At 35.8% G+C, this 19,364-nt stretch overlaps 1 protein-coding gene and 1 long non-coding RNA gene across 3 annotated transcripts in view; one reads left to right on the top strand and one right to left on the bottom strand.

Moving 5' to 3' along the window:
• Nucleotides 1-19,364, bottom strand: part of LOC126006085 (uncharacterized) — a 1,493,032-nt gene that overhangs the window by 183,359 nt on the left and 1,290,309 nt on the right. The gene's annotated exons all lie outside the window — the stretch shown is intronic.
• Nucleotides 1-19,364, top strand: part of PRR16 (proline rich 16) — a 301,149-nt gene that overhangs the window by 173,428 nt on the left and 108,357 nt on the right. For both annotated transcript variants that reach the window (XM_049771406.1, XM_049771404.1), the window contains exon 2: nt 986-1,896. In XM_049771406.1, the coding sequence (XP_049627363.1) occupies nt 1,037-1,741 (705 nt within the window). In that variant the 5' untranslated portion in view covers nt 986-1,036 and the 3' untranslated portion in view covers nt 1,742-1,896. The remainder of the gene's footprint in view (nt 1-985; nt 1,897-19,364) is intronic.

The raw sequence follows: 19,364 nt of genomic DNA, 5'->3' as shown, positions 1-19,364 counted from the left end.
CTATAGTTCTTATTGTTATATAGAATGGCATCAGACATGGTGGTCAGAGGTGGCCTTCTCAGGAGTGCCAAGTAAATGTTTCTCAATCTCATGACCCTGCCTCTTTCTTGTAGGTGTTTCTTCCTAATGCCCTCTTACTGGTGCTTTTGTTTTGTAAGAGAAGAGGTCTGAGAAGGAAGTGAGGTACATGTCTGGAAAGAGAATCTTTCCAGTCTTTGCTCTGCCTTTGGTGTAGCTCATAAAAGGTTCATAGAAGGGAAGCAACAAGTGAGTCAAGATTATCTCGTGTCTGATGCCAAAGGAGTTTATATTGTCATAATAACATACAATATTCCCTTGATTGCTCATCTAATTTTAAACTTTTTCTTTACTCCATTGGATGTTACCTGTTTCCTCTATGATATGCCAAAGGTGACACAATGCTAACTCCTTCATCTCTTCAGAAGATAAAAAAATTTTTCACAGTTAATTTGGTTCCTTTCATTGGACACCTTGTGACTTCAACTCTTGTGATTGACTCTAGCTAGACAAGTGGTGATTTTGCAGATTATCTGACTTTCCCTCATGTGGGGCTGAGATAAATGTTTTCCTGGCATTTTCTATTTTGTTCCACAGAGCATAGAAGGTAGTTTTACGATTTTTAGGGGTTTGAGGGAAACTGCTGTGCTAGGGGACATCAGAGCTATCTATTAGGCCATGAGGGGCCACAGTGTTCTAAGGATGGCACTTAGGAGCCTGGTGGGCATGCCAGCATGTGGTATTTCCCATTCAGGTATATCATTGGATGAGAGAAAATATGGTTTGTACCAGATCAGAATTTTATTTTGTGGGTAGAACAGAGCTGGTGATGAAGCTGGTGATGAAGCTGAGTGAGTGAATGGTTTTTCTTGAAGATCAGTGAGAAAGGAAGATAGAGCGTCCTAGAACCTGTTAGGAGCATATGTTTCTTTGGGTCATTCAACAGCTCCCTTGTCCTTTCCACTAGGTGGTTGACCAGATTGACACCCTGACCTCCGACCTACAGCTGGAAGATGAGATGACCGACAGCTCCAAAACAGACACCCTGAACAGCAGCTCCAGCGGCACTACGGCTTCCAGCATCGAGAAGCTCAAAGTGCAGGCCCACACGCCACTCATCAAGGCCCCAGCACATCCCTCTGCTATCCTCACAGTCCTGCGGAAACCCAACCCTCCGCCCCCACCACCCCGGTTGACCCCAGTGAAGTGTGAGGACCTCCAAAGGGGTGTGCTTCCTGCCAACCCCCTAAAGACCAACGGCACCCTGCTGCGCAATGGGGGCTTGCCGGGCCCCACCAACAAAATTCCCAATGGAGACCTCTGCTGCCCAGCCAGCAAAACCTTGGACAAGGCTCCGGGGCCGCCTCTGATGCATAGACCCGAGAAAGACCGATGTCCACAGGCAGGGCCACGGGAGCGAGTGCGCTTTAGTGAGAAAGTGCAGTACCACGGCTATTGCCCTGACTGTGACCCCCGTTTCCACATCCAAAGCAGGGAGGCGCACCTCCACAGTGAACCTGGCCATGGCCTGGGCAAGCCTCCACCTCCAGGTCCTCCTCTCCCGCCACCGCCTCATCTCCCTCCTTTCCCACTAGAAAATGGGGGGGTGGGCATAAGCCACAGCAACAGCTTCCCCCCTCTCAGACTTGCAACTGTGCCTCCTTCCACTGCACCAAAACCACAGAAGACTATCTTGAGGAAATCCACCACTACAACAGTGTGATGTCTGCCATTGGCAAAAGCAAACTTTTTGTTGTTTTTCTTTTCCTTTCTATATTATAAACATAAAATTATAAGTAATGAGCACTTTCTACACAAGCAATAAAAAGCCCAAATATATTAATCCTGCGTTCAGCAAAATGGCATAAAAATCACTTGGTAAGTATGCAGTATGTTGTTTATATCTGGGTAGATGTTATTTAAAACTCGTTCCACTGAAAACCACAAGCTAATGAAAAGGCTTGATATATGGGTGTGTGTGTATATATTTACATATATGTACACATTTTTTTCAAAAAGCTGATGCATCACAAACTGTGGACTGTAGATTTCAAATATTTTCATTAGTTCTCAGAGGTGGAAATGGATTTATTTTATTAATACCAAACTTTACTATCCAGTAGTAATATTTCCTATGCTTAGCTTAGGGAAGTGATTTTTAGTATAAATAATTTTGATACAACTTTTTTATGGAGGGGTATTTTACTAGTTTTTCATGATTAAATGCAGATAATAACAGGAAATTATATTCAGTGTTAACAGTTATTCTGTGTTCAGTCTTATATGTAATGAAAGATGTTGACCTATGGAACAATTCTTAAGTAAGGTAAACCAAAAATTCCTCAGAATTCAAATGAAGCAACAGTCATTTGATCCAAATTTCATACTCATCACAATGGAATGCAATTCAACGACAGCTGGGAGAATATAACGAGTGCTAAGACAGCATTTTCTAAGTTAAATACCTATGATCTAGGTGAAAGAACTTAACATGTATTATTATTTTCTACCTCCATTTTAGTACACTGAGCACCATTCATTACATGCCTCCAAAATTGCTGACTCTTTTAAAACTACCTCACACTCATAATTCACTACCTCAAAAGGGTGAAAATTCTTGTCTTACAGTAGCAAGCTCTCTTCTTCCCAAAGGGAACCCCAATTTACAGAACTGTAGGGGGAAATTGAGTTTCTCTGGAACAAAATTTTAGCATTAACTTGGAGCTGATTCTTCTTAGCGTTGAAACATGCCAGGGTTCTATACACTTTGTGAAAGGAAGACAGGAAGTTCTTCCCTCTAATATAAATTGAAGGGCCTTTAATATCCTTTCAGCTTCAGTCCTTTGGCTGCCATGGACAAGTTTACTTCCCAGCACCTCTGATATGGAAGGACTGCATGGTCTACACTGGAGTTGTAAACAAGTGTTTGTCACTGGAAACAGGATATTAAAGGCAGTACAGAACTAATGTGTCCATTAAGTAGCAAGAGTAGACAGTGTCATCTTGAATGAAGATATGTTTTGGGTAAAGCTTCATAAATAATATTTAAACATATTTGATATTTAAATGGGTAGAGTAGTGGTACAGTGGGTTGGGCACTGGCCTTGCACCAATAGGTGAGATTCCTGAGTACAAACTCTGACCATTGCAGGTTAGGCTTCAATGCCTCCAAAATTAAAATAAATAAAAAAATTTATGTTTGATGTCCAGACAAATTATTGCACCTATAGGCTTTTGCCTTTAATCATAATTCTTTGTTATCTTTTTCCAGACATAATGTTGCATTGAAATTTTTAAGCTATTTTCTTTTAAAGATGATAATACATTTTAGAAAGAATATCAATTAAATGAGTTTTATATTTTTAAAAAACTCTTTTAAAAATTATATCACAAAACCCAGTGGAACTGTTAAGTGTTTGGTTTAAACATATGTGTGTTTAATTATGTATGTGTATATAAAGTGGTTATACATGGAAGGCAATTAACATTTTCCTAGAAACTAAAAATTACAGTGTCATATTGGAAATGCAGTTTTCATAATCATCCAACGTTGTTTATGAAATTTATATTCACATGTGGAAGCACATATTTCATTCAATCAACATAAAATGTGGTTTATTTTTCTACTTCCTGAAGATCCCTGAAGCTCTCTTTAAATCTTTTTAAGCAGATTCTATGCCATACATTGGGCCTATCTTATTCCTCCATGGAGCTAGCTGTGGGCTCTTTGGAAGATGATGTTCCTGCAATTTAATAATCCATAATACTGTGTGTGACAATGTCCATTCACAGTGAAAGATAGAAGACATAGTTCATAAACTATAGTATCCATAGTTTAATTTGGGATAGGAAAGGGTTTTTTTATGCTCATTTAAACAAAAATTATCCTGGTTCTATAATGCCAGTTATTGTACCGATAAACTACAAAAATAAAAAATTGGCCAGCATGCTCTTCCATTTACAAATAGAATAGTGATTAGAGGGAATAAAGTACTTTAGGTCAATCAGAAACTGAACATAATGTGTTTTCTCAAAAACTTGACAGCAAATTTTGACAGCAAAGATTTGACAAAGTTACCACTCTTCCTATAGTTGATAGTTGATAATAATCTATAAAAGTGCTCTCTCCTATAAACTGAAGCAGGTTAATTAACCTAAAATATTGTCTGTTGAATTATGCCTATATCTAATTTGCAAATGCATTAAAAGAATGAGGTGCTGTATTACGTGGCTTTCTTTGGACACATCAAGAGTTGTTTCGCATGACCGGAGTCCATCTATAGTCTCTGAAACTATGCAAGACCAGGTTCTAATTATAGCTCATTTTGGAGGCTCCGTGCAGAATAGCCTGAGTAGTTCTGCAAGTAATTACACAGGGAATCAAATCATGAATCACAGACTCGACTGACGGTTTATTTTCCCCCCTCAGGATAAATGTGATAATGTAGTGTCAAGTCTTGTACTTTTCCTGATTGGATTGCTTTCTTTCAATTATTTATTGGTAATGTATTTCGTTATGATGCACTTTCAAATCACAAAACATTGTGTTAATGCTCTTAGGGAAAATACTGCTGACTTTCATGTGAGAAAATCTGTGACAAATAAGTAATCTAATGGCTTATACACAATACAATTTCAGCGGAGTGTGTGTGTAACAAATACGTTTAAATTAGGTTAATTGCATAGAATTGGATGGTGATGACTGAAACCCTAGGGTTTGTATGTTGGTAAGACAAATTGTAATATTTATTCTAAATATTTGTTTTTTTAAGGAATGCTCTGGTTACCTGGTTTTGAGACTATCACAGTCATGAAACTGCCATTATCTGATCACATAGCAGAGTTTGATATAAAACTTCAGATCCCAGTTTTCATGGGACAGCAACTTTATAGGCATCACTTCCTGAGCTGCCACACAATTTTACTCTGGTTCTTTTGGAAAAGTCTAAAGTTGGAAATAAAGCTGCTTTGCAAATGAACCTGTATTTAAAAGGCAGTAAATCATCAAGGTTTAAAGATTGTGTGCAGGTCAATGGAAAGTAAATAAATACTGCTAATTGTGTATTGTTGATTCAATATTAAATATAAAGTCTAAAGTTTACATGTTGGGTGAGGCAGGTCTGAAGACACAGGATAACAGCAGAGGAATAATCACAAGCAAGTCAGATAAAGTTTTATTAGAGTCAGCTCTCTTTGTTCTATGACCCTTTCCTCCAGCTACTTGCTTCTTTTTTTTTCAGCTTCTTCTTCTCCTCTCTCTCTCTCTCTCTCTCTCTCTCTCTCTCTCTCTCTCTCTCTCTCTCTCTCTCTCTCTCTCTCTCTCTCTCTCTCTCTCTCTCTTTCTCTCTCTTCCCAGTCAAATGGGATACCTTACAGTGTTTGACTTCAGGATTATACAAATATTTAGATAAATTAATATTAACAACTGCTCTCAGAAAATTTCCATCTCTTAGAACTGCTCTAATTCACCTACAAATGTATAAGATAGATACTTATATCTTGACTTCCAACTACTCATCATCTCAGTTTTAATAGTTTGTCAAAATCGATTCCTGTTCACTCATAATCTTTCCCCAGAACAGCAACATATAATTGTGTTTTTCATAACTCCAAATTTTGCACATATTTCCTTTATTCTGAGCTGTTATTTTGGTGTGTAGAAGGGTTATCTAATGTTGTTTTGACATTCTTAATATGTGTGATCTTTGCATAATATAAAAGGATTTCAGGCAATTTAATTTCTGTCTAAAATGAATGAGCTGCTGAATAATGCAAACCTCATTTCCTCATGTATTATTCAAGCAACTTAACTTTTTTTCCTCTAAGATCAAAGGCTGCTTGCTATTTTTATGGGGGGGTGAGAGAGGGATTTCCTAATATTGCCATTTGACACTGAGTGTGTTACTTCTATTACTGCTATTTAATTTGTGAATTTCATTATTGAACAATGATTCCTGGAGCAAAAGTCATAATAGATTATCTCTATGGAATCACTGACACAGCGTCCTGAAGCTCTCTCCATAATAATGATGATGATGATGATGATGATAATAATAATAATAAACATTTTAATCTATTCATTATTAGACCTCAGACATCATTCAGCAACATACAGGCTGTATGTTTTTTTGGTTCTACATATCATTTCACCTTTCTTCCTCTTTCTAGACCACAACTAAATAAAGGCTACTGGAGGCTCTATTTTTTTTTGGCGGTGGGGGGGTCACACCCGGCATAGCTCAGGGGTTACTCCTGGCTCCACGCTCAGAAATCGCTCCTGGCAGGCTCAGGGGACCATATGGGATGCCAGGATTTGAACCAATGACCTTCTGCATGAAAGGCAAATGCCTTACCTCCATGTTATCTCTCCAGCCCCTGGAGGCTTTATTTTATGCTTTCATGTCATCACTTTACATTGATTTGGGCAAAATCACTCTGTGATTTTGGACCCCATATGTCCAAGCAAGAGAGGGAATCTAAGTGAGCACCAATCATGTGCCACCTTGACCAAGGGGAGATATTTTGGTACCGTATTTTCCGGCGTATAAGATGACTTTTGAAACAAAAAAAAAAGTCAACCGAAAATCGGGGGTTGTCTTATACGCTGAGTATATCCCAAAAAATGTTTCCATATGCCACTAAATGAAAATTGTCTGAATATTGCCACAAAATGAATTTTTCAACTCGACCCTGCACCAATCACTGCAAAGCTGCTCGGATGCCTCTCTGACTCACCAATCCAAGCAGGCTTTTATGCATGCAAATTAGACAATGTTCTGCACCAATCACTGCAAGGCTGTTCGGACCGCCTCTCTGACTCAGCCAATCCAAGCAGGCTTTTATGCTTGCAAATTAGACGATGTTCTGCATCAGTCACTGCCAGGCTGCTCGGACCCCCCGCTTCTCAAACTCAGCCAATCCAAGCAGGTTTTTATGCATGCAAATTATACAGTATTCTGAACCCGAATCTACACTGTCAAAAGCCTGCTCAGATTGGCCAGAGTCAGAGAGGAAGTCTATTACAGTAGAACCTCTGAACCTTTTCTTATTGCGATTGGCTCACTGTGATACATACAGTTGCAGCACAGGAACATTCTGTCTGATACAGCGAATATAGGCCTAAACCTATGTTTTAACTGCAAAATTAGGGGGTCGTCTTATACGCCAGTCATCTTATATGCCGGAAAATACCGTATATGCATAATTTTATAGGCTAAAAGTCTGTTATTTGTAAGTGACTATAAATATCTCATTTCCTTTTCAGATCATTTTATGTTAATTTACTCTTACCATAAATTTTTATCTTATTTTTAAATAAAGATGGCAAGAAAAGTAGTTTTTCTACCTGAAAGTCAGTGGATAAAATTGATATTCAGCAAAATTATGGATGAATTTAAGAAAACCTTTAGATACCATATATGAATGAGGATATTAACCAACATACAGTTTATAGTTCAGCAATTTGACTTTTTATATGTCAAATTTCTAGAGGAAAAAATTTCTTGGTAACTTTGGTTACTATATAAGAATGATCACTCTAAAGGTAATGTCATTTCAATATATGTTTATTCAAATATTTCAAATCAATATAAAATTCCCCATAGAATTTGGCCATTAATATTAATCATTACATATATCTTTGAAATATTAAGTTAGGAAACAGTAATGAAGATGAAATTATATGTTTGAAACTAAAGGTCTGGATCAGGCCTAAGTTTTATCCAGACCATGTTTTTCTGATCAGTGGACCAAATTAAATCTGGATTATATTTTTAAAATTTAAACGATACCACACTTTCTACTCTAGAGTTCTTTTGTTATTTTTTTCATAATTTCATCTTGCTATATATAAAGTATTTTGAGACATTTGTTTCTTAAGAAATTTTGTATCTTTTTATACCTTACCTCTTATTTTTCTACCCTTTCCCAACTTTTTGAACTACTAATCTATTATCCATATGTATTAGCTTGAGATTTGAGATATCTGAGATCATATTATCTCATATCTGAGATCATATAATATACAGCTTTTTGTGTCACTTAACATAAAGCCTAGAGGAATAGTCATGTGATTGTAAATGTCAAGATTACATTACTATTTTTAATAGCCGGATTTATTGTGCATGAATACTCTATTTTATCCACTCATCACCTGTGGACTCAGGTAACTTCTTGATAACAAACAGATAGCGCTTCTTGTCTGTTATCAACAATACTACAAATGAAGATGCAGACATAAAGTTTAAATGTCTTTTGAGGGTTTTTTCAGACAAGTACCCAAAAGGATACTATCTTCATGATAGTTCTAGGATTAAGTTTTTGAGGCCCTACCATATTGGTGTTCTTTGTGTCTATCTTAGCAAACAGTCCTACTAAGAGTACATAAGAATTTCATTTTTTTCAAGTCCTTTCCAATGCGTATTATTAATGGCTATTCCAGCAGTAGTGAGCTGGATTTAATTGTGTTTTTGTAATGGTAATTTGCTAAGCAATTTTTTACTCATTGGTGAAATGAATGGTATTTTTGATAAACATTCAGGTTCTCTGCCTATGTTCTATTTGTCCCCTCAGGGTTGGGGATCCTTTGCCCCTGAGTGTCTGGATGCCACTTCTGGCTCTATGCTTGGCTTAGTTATCTACATGTAATACAACTGCCATGAGGTCTCTCCCTCTCCTCTGCCCATATTTTAATTAGATTGCTTTCTTTATATATTGACTTGTGTACAGTCTTTCACTTTTTATATAATTCTTTATAACATATAATTTGCAATATACTCTCCCATTTGATTTATTATTTCATTTTTTTATGCTTTCCTATACAAACCCACTTTAATTTGGTGCAATCTTCTTGGTTTAATTTTGTATTTTTGTTGCCTTTGGTGTCAGATTAAAAACTTAATTAACATGAAAATTGTGAATATTTTTTTTATTTACATTTTTGTTTGAGTGTTTTGTACTATGCCTGATGGTACAGAGCTTACTCTTGGCTCTGTGCTTAGGGATCAGAAACCACATGGAGTGTCTAGGATCAAATCTGGACTGGCCATGTGTAAAATAAGTACCTTACCCATTGTACTATATTTTCAACACCTACCTAGGTTTTTCTTTCAATGATAGTTGTTCTTTCAAATATATATATTTAATTATTTAATTCATTTTGAATTAAATTTTTTCTTATAGATATTCAGTTTTTTCACTGTAATACATTGACAAGAATATCATTCTGCATTCTATATTTCTTATCCTTATTCATGAAATTATTAGGGTATCTATGTAAGACATTTTTTCATCAATGTGGCTATTTTTAACACATCATAATTTTATTATAGTTTTACAATATAGTTTAAAACATAGAAAGTGTTATACCTCCAGCTTTATTCATTTTCCTTAAAATAATTTTGGTTATGTTGATCTTTTATAGTTCATTACAAATTTTATAATTGTTTATTCTATTGCTGTGAAAAAATATTCTTTGTATTTTGACAAGACTTACATCGAATCTGTATATTGATTTCAGTTGTATAATCACGGAAACAATTCATGGATATGGGGTATTATTCTATTAGTATCTTTTAAAATTTATTGTATTAATACCCTGTAATTTTAGACAAGACATTTTCATTTAAGTAATATCATGCGTAACATTATAGAAATTAAATGTGAGTATCACGTTAAACTGATGGTTCTCAGACACATAGGTCTCACTTGGCTGTTTTCGATTATAAGCAAGTAAGTTCTTTCAGTTGACTGTCCACGAACAGTTTTCAGCCCTCACCTGCCTTCTGAGACATGTGAGTCTGAGTACACATGGTACATAAGCCCTTTAAGAGTCTGGAACCTCCTTCAGATCCCTGTCATCTTGTGTGTGTGTGTGCTGCGGGAGAGCCCTGGTGTTTTCCAAAGCTGCAAGTTCAGGTTCAAATCCTAAGAGTTAGCCTGAGTACCACACTTGCTGTCAAATTCTTTGTTCCTTTGGAGATGCTCTGGCTTTTGAATCTTCTCTCTTTTTCAACTGGGAGGCACAAATCACCGGTATACTTTTTGGGGGAGATTGGGTCCTTGCCACCCCTACCCACTTCAGAATCGCTCGTTGAGCCTCTGAGATTATGTGAGTCTAAAATCTTCTTGTTGCCATTTTAAACATGTCTTTTTACATTCCAATTTATTATTAGTTATTTTTCAGTACACAGACTGACTTGCAAGTAGTTCAGTATGGCTTTATTTGCTCTATTCAACTCTTCTCTCTCTGTGTTCTCAGAGTTAGAGATGTTGATTTTCCCAGCATTATTTTCTTGGTTCCCTCACTAGGTACTTAACACCCAATTTCTTAACAGTTTCCTCTGTGTTCTTTACATGGTATCACCTTCTAAAGCATTGTTTAAAAGCCTCAAACAGGGGCCAGAGTGATAGCACAGTGGGTAGTGCATTTATTTATCTTGAGTGCTGCTGACCCTGATTTGATCCCAGCATCCCATATGGTGCAGCACAACTGCCAGGAGTAATTTCTGAGCTCAGATCCAGGACTAACACTGAGAAGCAATGGATGTGACCCAAAGAAACAAAAAAAAAAAACAAAAAAAAAATAAATAAGAGCCCACAAAACAGTCAACTAATGGCTGTGAGCCTGCTTACAAACCATAACACTTCATGCAAATGAAAATCATTGTCATCAATTTCTGATAATTCTTGCCAAATCACTCATCATCAGTGTTTCTATGTATTTTGTTGAGTTGATTTGTATTTTACAAGGTTATAGTAAGCTATTTTATTTATTTCCATTATAAAGTAAGATATTTTGTAGTGACTTTAGCCTAATGATATTCTGTTAGAATAGTGATATTGTTAGAATCTTTTAGTGATCAAGTAGATCATTTACTAAAATTAAATTTTGTGAATCGAAAACAAAAATAAAATATGCTAAAAATATCAGGTGCTAGAGTGGAATGCAGTATGACAAGTGTAACTTAGTTTTTATTATTGTGGCAATATTTAAGAGTCATGAGTAAATGTATTCAGAATATAATTTTAAATTAAAGTCTAATATAAATAGTATTTTTAGTGTTCAAATGAAAGTGTAAATTAACAAAGCAAGCTTCTGTTTAAAAAATAATGAAAACTATCTGTATGGAAAAAGACCTCACTTTTCATTGAATATTACTATGTTAACTCATTTTACTTTATTTTGAGCACATATTTCAAAAATGTACCCTTCAGAAAAACTAAGCATTGAGAATTTTTTCTATTTTGAAATTTTATTTAAATAAAACTCATCACAGATTTGACATACTTGATATTTGTTTCCAGATAGGCAAAAGCAAAGTTATTTAAATAAATTTGAAAGTTAAGAAAAGAAGATAAAAATAAAAAATACAGAGGCCAGAGCAGTGGCGCAAGCGGTAAGGCATCTGCCTAGGATGGACTGCGGTTCCTCCAGCTTCCCATATGGTCCCCCAAGCCAGGACCAATTTCTCCATGCAGAACCAGGAGTAACCCCTGAGTATCACTAGGTGTGCCCTCCTCCAAAATAAAGTACAGTAACAAGTACATTTGTGAAAATTATTATATATCCACTGAAGTTAATACAATGGCAGAATGTTTAGTAAGTTTTTGTTAGCTGTTCATTCTGTTAAAGGTGTCTCTATGGGGAAGACAACATTAAACTAATAAATTGGTCCAGATATTCAAAGCATTATTGCTGTTACTATGACTTTCAGGGCCATGTACTTAGCTGCCAGTCTCTGGGAAGAAGGAAGATACGGGGTGAGGGCCTGCACTCACTACAAAAAGTCATCCTATCAGAAGTTTGGTCAGACTAGTGTCCCTGAAGGGAATTGTAGAGGATCAGTGATGAAGCAGGGCCATCAGGGAAAATGGTAATTCTGGCCGCGTGGCTTCGGCAGGGTAGAGGCTTGGCCCTCCCTCTACTCTAGCCTCTCCAGAGATGGTCAGCTTTCTGATTCACTGGTCAGTGAACCCATCATCTTTCACGGCTTGTTTTACATTTTCTTTCGGGAAAAGAGTGAGTCTATGGAATGGACCCCGTTCGAACATGCCAACTGCATTTGTGGGCATGGTTACAGCTCAGCATTGAGAAATGGGAGATGGGGGGCATTGGTGGTGGGAAGGTTGCACTGGTGAAGGAAGGTGTTCTTTCTATGGCTGAAACCCAACTAAAATCAAGTTTGTAATCATGGTCCTTAAATAAATATATTGTAAAATAAATAAGTAAATAAATATTGCTAATAGTATTAAATAATAATCATCTGGAACTATTATCATTTACAAATTTAACCATTCTGGAACAATAGTAGAACATGGGAGTTTACTTTTAAAAATGTAATTGGTGAATCAATTACTATATTATACATCATATGAAATATGGTTCTGAAATTCCGTTTTCTAATCTACTACTTTTTGAGTGCAATTATCACAAGTATTGCATGAGAATTAAAAATGACACCAACATGTGTCTTCCTAGGAAATCTTCTAATCATCAAATTCAGATTTCCTTGTTTTAAACTTTAGCATCACCATTTTGTCTTTTCTTTTTTCCTTTTTTTTGTTTTGTTTTGTTTTTGGGTCACACCTGGCAGCCCTCAGGGGTTACTCCTGGCTCTATGCTCAGAAATCACTCCTGGCGGGCTCAGGGGACCACATGGGACTCAGGGATTCGGACCACTGACCTTCTGCATGAAAGGCAAACGCCTTACCTCCATGCTATCTCTCCAGCCCTCCATTTTGTCTTTTCCTCCAAATGAGATATCATACCTGGAGACACTCAAGAATTACTCCTGACTCTGCTCAGAACTTACTCCTGGTAGGCTTGAGGGACCATATGGAATGCTGGTGATTAAACTTAGGTTGGTCATGAGCAAGGCAAATGCCCTACTCACTGTGCTATCACTCTTATCTCAGTTTTTATAAATTTTTATCTGGGTTGGCAGTTCTAATAATATCTCATCACAAAACTTCTTTTCAGTCCTTTAATCTGAAGAACAGAGGCAAAATACAGAAAACCTGCACCAACAAATAAAGTGTAAATTTGTGACCTTCTGACATGCCTTACTCATGTATGATTTATTCAGAATCAGAATTGGGATATGCCTTGCAAGTGTAAGGCCCCAGGTTTGATGCCTGACACTCACATTTTATTTCTCTCACTCATTAACATTGTCATGAGAGTTGTGAGTGTAGTAATCTCTCTACAAGCACTCGCCACTCTTTGTAGTGAGCTTCACATCCTAAGCTTGTTCTTCCAGCCCTCATCTCTATTGTCTATTGTCTCTTGGCATTATTACAATAATGCTTTTATAGTGACACTATTCTGTGTCTATCTCTGTCCCCCTGACTTATTTCTCTCAGCACAATATTTTCATGTCCATCTATGTATAGGAGAACTTCATGACTTCATCTCTCCTGGTGGCTGCATAATATTCCATTGTGTGTATGTAACTCAGTTTCTTTAGCCATTCATTTGTTGAAGGGAAACTTGGCTGTTTCCAGATTCTGGCTATTGTAAAAAGCACTGCAATGAATATAGGTGTGAGGAAGACATTTTTGAATTGTGTTATCCCTAGGGATATACCCTAGGTGTGGTATAGCTGGATCATATGAGAACTCAATTTCCAGTTTTTTGAGAAATTTCTATATTTTTTGATAAAGGCTGGACTAGATGGCATTCTCTCTAACAGTTAATGAGTTTCTTTCTCTCAACATCTCCACTGTAAAGTCCTTTTATCACATTTATTTTCGCATGCAAAAAAATATAATAACATATTAGAATATATGAACAGTTAAATTCATTCCCTTTACCATATAGCTAAAAATTCAATCTTGTAGTAGGAATTTAAATAAAGTCATGCAGTCTTGTGTACTTAAATGTTAGTTTTCTTGATTGATAAAAAATTATTTATCTTAAAACAAGGTGTTCTCAGTAGAGGACAAATTGCTCTCAGTTGATGTGTGAAATTCAGAATATTGGCAGAGAAAAATAAGCAAGAATTTCATTTGCTAATAAAATGGGCTCTCACATATTCAGAAGTGCTTGTCCAAAAGAAATGAAGGTGAAAATAAAATTAAATGAAGAACTAAGCAATTTAAATTATCACTTAAAATTTGACATGAACAAAGAAACCCAAATGAAGTCTGTGCAGTATTTTCCTTTGTCTTCTGTTGATATTTGCACTAAGCTAATTCTGCTACCGTTGTAAACCAAGCATCCTATTTTTTTGGCTATAAAGTGTCCATCATGTGAACTGAGATGGACTTCCCTTATGTTCTTTTAGTCTAATCACCTTGGTAAAGATAAAAAGTCATATCAACATACATTCATACAGATGTAATATATAAATGTATATGTTGATTGAATTTGAATGACAAGTTAGAAAGTGTTTAATTGAAAACTTTAGTGCAGCCTTTTTATTTTGCATTTTGTTTATTTTGTAATTTGGGGGGAGATTGAAGTGAGCGCTGAAAAGATTAATCTTATGTTTTGGATTTTTTAATAATAGTTAGGTATTTTTTTTATCTTAGCTTAGTTTATAGTCCTTAAGGGTTTGCCCTCAAGACTTTTTTTTTAATCTGTTGAATAATGAGCATTCTTGTGGATTTCTTGTAACTCACAGGTGAATAAATGTAGGTTCGGATAACTGACAGCCTGAATACTTGTCGATCCTGAGTGAATAACACTGTAGAAAGCAGAAATTTTTCCTGAACTTGACCTTAAAATCGGATCCTAGATGGAGATTAGGGTTGTTTGTGAGTTCAAGGAAACAAACACCCTTTTATTCAAGTTATTTTTTTTCTGGCCTTGAAATATGTGACAAATCTGAATGGGAGCTGTGCTCTGAGAAATGAGAGTTTCTTAATTGTGTCAAGGAAAAATCCAATTTTATTTCTAGCAATATATTATTAATGAAATTGGAATACTCAATGATCTCAAGAATCTTTGTATTGCATGGTAGAGAAAATGGAACATCCCTGTGCTAAGGAATGTTTTCATTCACTGGAACCGATTCCCCTGCATTCTTTATTCAATGTGACCCTGAGTTCAGTGTGTCTATCTGAATCCTTTTAGAGGTTCTGTGTCCGGACATCCATCTGATGCCCATTAAATGAGAATTTATTCTTTGTGGGCCCAGGCATCTCTATGTGTTTCATTTATTCTGATGATTTCAGAGATCAGAGAACGTGAGAATTATACAGGTAGTATAATATGTGATTATTTTGTGCTAATTGTAATAGCTCAGAGAAGTATTTAGAGAGTCTAGTAACACCTTTCCACTCACTCGCAGGAGCAAGAGAGGGGGATGTACTTTAAAATATTTATGTAGGCTGTTGCAATACTTTCTTTTTGTTTGTTTAATGCAGAATTTTCAAAGTACTTCCTGAGCTCAAGAGCCACTTAAATTTAAAGCAGGGAATGTATATGTTCAATTTAGTATCCCACTCAAAATTTACGATTTACTTGCTCAGCACCTATTTCAAATAGTGAAAGGTAAAATTGTTATAAAGTTATGGTAACAAATAGAAGTTGGAATTATGGACAATTTAAAGTTATTGCTTAAGTGTTGATCATTGATGCAACACATCTAATTCTAAACTATAATATATAATTTAACTCAAGAGGTTAGGGAGATAGCACAGTGGGTGAAATAATCATTTGCCTTGTACAGAACAGACTGGGGTTCAGTCTCACACTACTTATAATTCCCCCACTCCTACCAGCACGACGTCAGGAGGAAGTCCTGAGCACTGCCATGTGTGGTCCCCAAACCAAAGTAGTTACTCTCATTTTATAACAATAATTGATTTTATCACCCAGCCTTTTTTTTTTTACATTGCTCCTGTCTTTAAACTAAAGTGTCAAGTATATTCAGATACTGTCAATTCTCCATTTTGTTTTGTTTAGTCTTCTGTTGGTAGTGGTGGTGCCTTACATAGCCCTGCATTCAGAGATTATGGTGTTTTGGTGATGCGATCAAACCACTGTTATGGTAGTTTGATCAAACCATTCTGGTGTTTTGTGATGTCTATCACAGGCAAGGTAAGTTCTTTACCTGCTGGGTTCTTTTTCTGGTCTGATCTTATATACTTCATTTATTCTTTGAAAATTTTGTTTTATTTTGTTTTAATCGAAGAGATTGGGCCATAATCAGTGGTGTCATATATTTCATATCTCATTCCAAATAAAATAAACATCTACCTCAACCTCCCCCCTCCATATCCTGTATTTTCTCTATTTTCTTTTAAAAATAACTACTTTGGGGCCGGAGAGATAGCACAGCGGTAGGGTGTTTGCCTTGCAAGCAACCATCCCAGGACCAAAGGTGGTTCGAATCCTTACATCTCATATGGTCCCCTGTGTCTGTCAGCAGCGATTTCTGAGCAGAGAGCCAGGAGTAACCCCTGAGCATCACCGGGTGTGGCTCAAAAACCAAAAAAAAAAAAAATCTGTTTTGAGGATCAAATACAGGTTCTCAACAATCAAGGCTTTCCCTATAACTGAACCACATTCTTACATCCTATCTATTATGTTTGGGGTGTATAAAGAATTATAAATCAAATTTTAGTATTTAGAAAAGAGATTTTCTTCCTAAGATTTTCACACCCTATCTATTACGTTTGGGGTGTATAAAGAAGTATAAATCAAATTTTAGTATTTAGAAAAGAGATTTTCTTCATAAGATTTTCACATCCTATCTATTGTGTTTTTAGAATATAAAGATGTATAAATCAAATTTTAGTCTATAGAAAAATGATTTTCTTTATTAACCTCTTTAAAATGATATTTTGTATGATACTTATTTTTCATTAGAATCTTACTTTGTTTAAACACTAGCTTTAACAAACTGCCCTTTATAAAAATATTTTTGTCATTTGTTTAAGGTACCTAAAATATTTTTTGACATTGAAGACAAGTTCCTAACATTATTCCAGTGAAATTATTTAAATATTAAAGAGAACAATTGTAAAGAATTTGGTGCTTTTTGTTTTGAATCCATGGTGATGGCTGTTAGAAATATTGTCATTTAAAAAGCTTAAACTAGAACCTGAAGGGTATGATTTGGTTGAAAAATGGTACTAAAGTATCTCAACCTAAAAATTATAAAGTATATCAACAGAAAATTTGTATTTATTTTGTATTATGTCCTCTTTAAGAGTTAAGTATTAAACTACAGAGAAACATAATCTCATTATAATTGTTTTATAAATTGGTTTCAGTCTTAGAATGATCTCCTAAAGGAAAATAAGGGGTAGGGTCTGAAGCGGTGGTGCAGCAATAAGGTGTTTGCTTTGCATGTGGCTGATGCTGAATGGACAGTGGTTTGATCCCCCGGTGTCCCTTATGGTACCCCAAGCCAGGAACGATTTCTGAGCTCAGAGTCAAGAGTAAGCCCTGAGAGTCACCAGGTGTGGCTCAAAAACCAAAAAAAAAAGTAAAATGAGACGAAAAGACCATTTTTATCATGGAATTGGACTGCTAGTGATTCATATTGTGTAATTATCTTGTTTTATTATTTATTTTACTTATATATTATTATTAAATCATATTATCAAATATAATTTCAAAATTTTCTAATTTATCTTATGCAACTTGATTTGAAGAAGAGTTTATTTTCTGTCATTCAGAAGCATGTTTGATACAAGAAGATTTAAAGAGATTTTATTGGCTCTTGCTGAACATGGTATCTCCTTTTCTTCTGGTAGAATGGCACTTAGTCTTGCTTCATGAGTCTGGTCAGATTCCATAGCAGAAGTTTGAGGTTTTGCTTTGGTAACTGGTAATGTGGTACTTGTTTTCTCTACTTGGATGTGGGTGTTTTGTCTATTGGCCTTCATGTACTCAGTCAAGAATGCGGTAAGTTATCAGAGTTCTATAAGGGTGACTTTTGTCTACTTTGCAAACAAAGGATTTTGTCAAGTTGATCAACAGTCATATCATGTCATTCTATGGGTCTTTGAAAAAGTGCAGTCTCCAGAATATTTTTTAGTGAAGAATTGAATGTTGCAAATCAAAGGCAGTTGAAGACAGAAATATTAACAAAATATGAGCAATCTTTAAGTGCAATATAGGTGGTTGTACTGAATCTTTGGAACAATTCTTATCAAAGAGTATTTGTACAGGGTGAATTAAATAGGAAATTTTTGTTTCACACTGTTGGAATAAAAATATAAATTGCAATATGGGAAGACAACTGAACTTATCTCAACTTAAACAAGAGGCAAAATGTTTCAAACCCTAACCTCTTAGAACATAGGAAAAACTGAGGTTTGGAAAAATTTAGCTTAGTTACCCTGTGTTCCCTTTTAAATAATAACATTGTGCCTAATCAATATTCTGATCAGCTTCCAATTCTGTGAACCTTCAGATGCTTTGCAGCTTTGCAAAAATCCTTGGCAGAAAGCAGTGGTCACAGCAGAAGACGCTTCAAAGAATATTTCTAAAGTCCCGCTATTCCTTTAGAAACTTCATTTTTTAAGTCTTACCTTGAAAGAAGATTTTGTTCATTTAAAAATGACTACATGCTATATGATATTCTAATCTGCTTGTTCGTTTCTCTTATTTCTAGTAAAGTCTTCTTATAGACTCTAAAGGAGTCTCATAAGATAGTTGCAAAGCAATTTTAATGAAATTTGCTTTTTTCTCTCTTTGAAAAAATTTTTTGAGTTGGGTTCCCTTTTTGATAAGGGGCAAAATGAAAGTTAAAGAAAATGTCTTTACTAACTAAAGTTTTTAAAATTGTAATATTAAGAGACAGATAGGAAAAAGTTGTCAGGTGCTCAGTGGGATTTGAACAATACTGGTGCCTTTGAGAATTAGGCATGGCAGCAATGAAATCAACCACTCACTGGCTTAGTGGATATGTTTGTTTAGCCACTACCCACATATCCCAGGAAGATGAAGGTCATCTTCATACTTGGTTTCTATGTATTTTTTCAGCTTCTAGGTAAAAGAAAAGATTGTGGCCTTTTCTTGCCAAACTATCAGCATCAAGATAAATATTTAGAGGCCAGAGTGTGTTTGCCACAGGGTGTTGGTCTTGCATGCAGCCTACCCTGGATGGCCTGGGTTCGATCCCCAGCATCCCATATGTTCTCTCACACCCTGCCAGAAGCAATTTTTGAGTGAAGTTCCAGGAAGAACCCCTGAGCACCTCTGGATGTGGCCCCAAAACCAAAACCAAACAAACAAAAAGATAAATATTTAGCATCTTTAACTTTAATGATGTTAGTCTTGATTACAAATATATCCAATGCAAACCACCTATTTTCCTCAAACTTTCCAATGTTAGCAGAGGCCTAGTATCAAAACTTGAGACTGACCCCAGGGTGCATGGTCAACA

The sequence above is a fragment of the Suncus etruscus genome, chromosome 4 (assembly GCF_024139225.1).
Source record: "Suncus etruscus isolate mSunEtr1 chromosome 4, mSunEtr1.pri.cur, whole genome shotgun sequence".
In the NCBI taxonomy this organism is placed as follows: Eukaryota; Metazoa; Chordata; class Mammalia; order Eulipotyphla; family Soricidae; genus Suncus; species Suncus etruscus.
The sequence above is the reverse complement of the archived record's forward strand: the minus strand, read 5'-3'. Positions and strand labels throughout refer to the sequence as shown.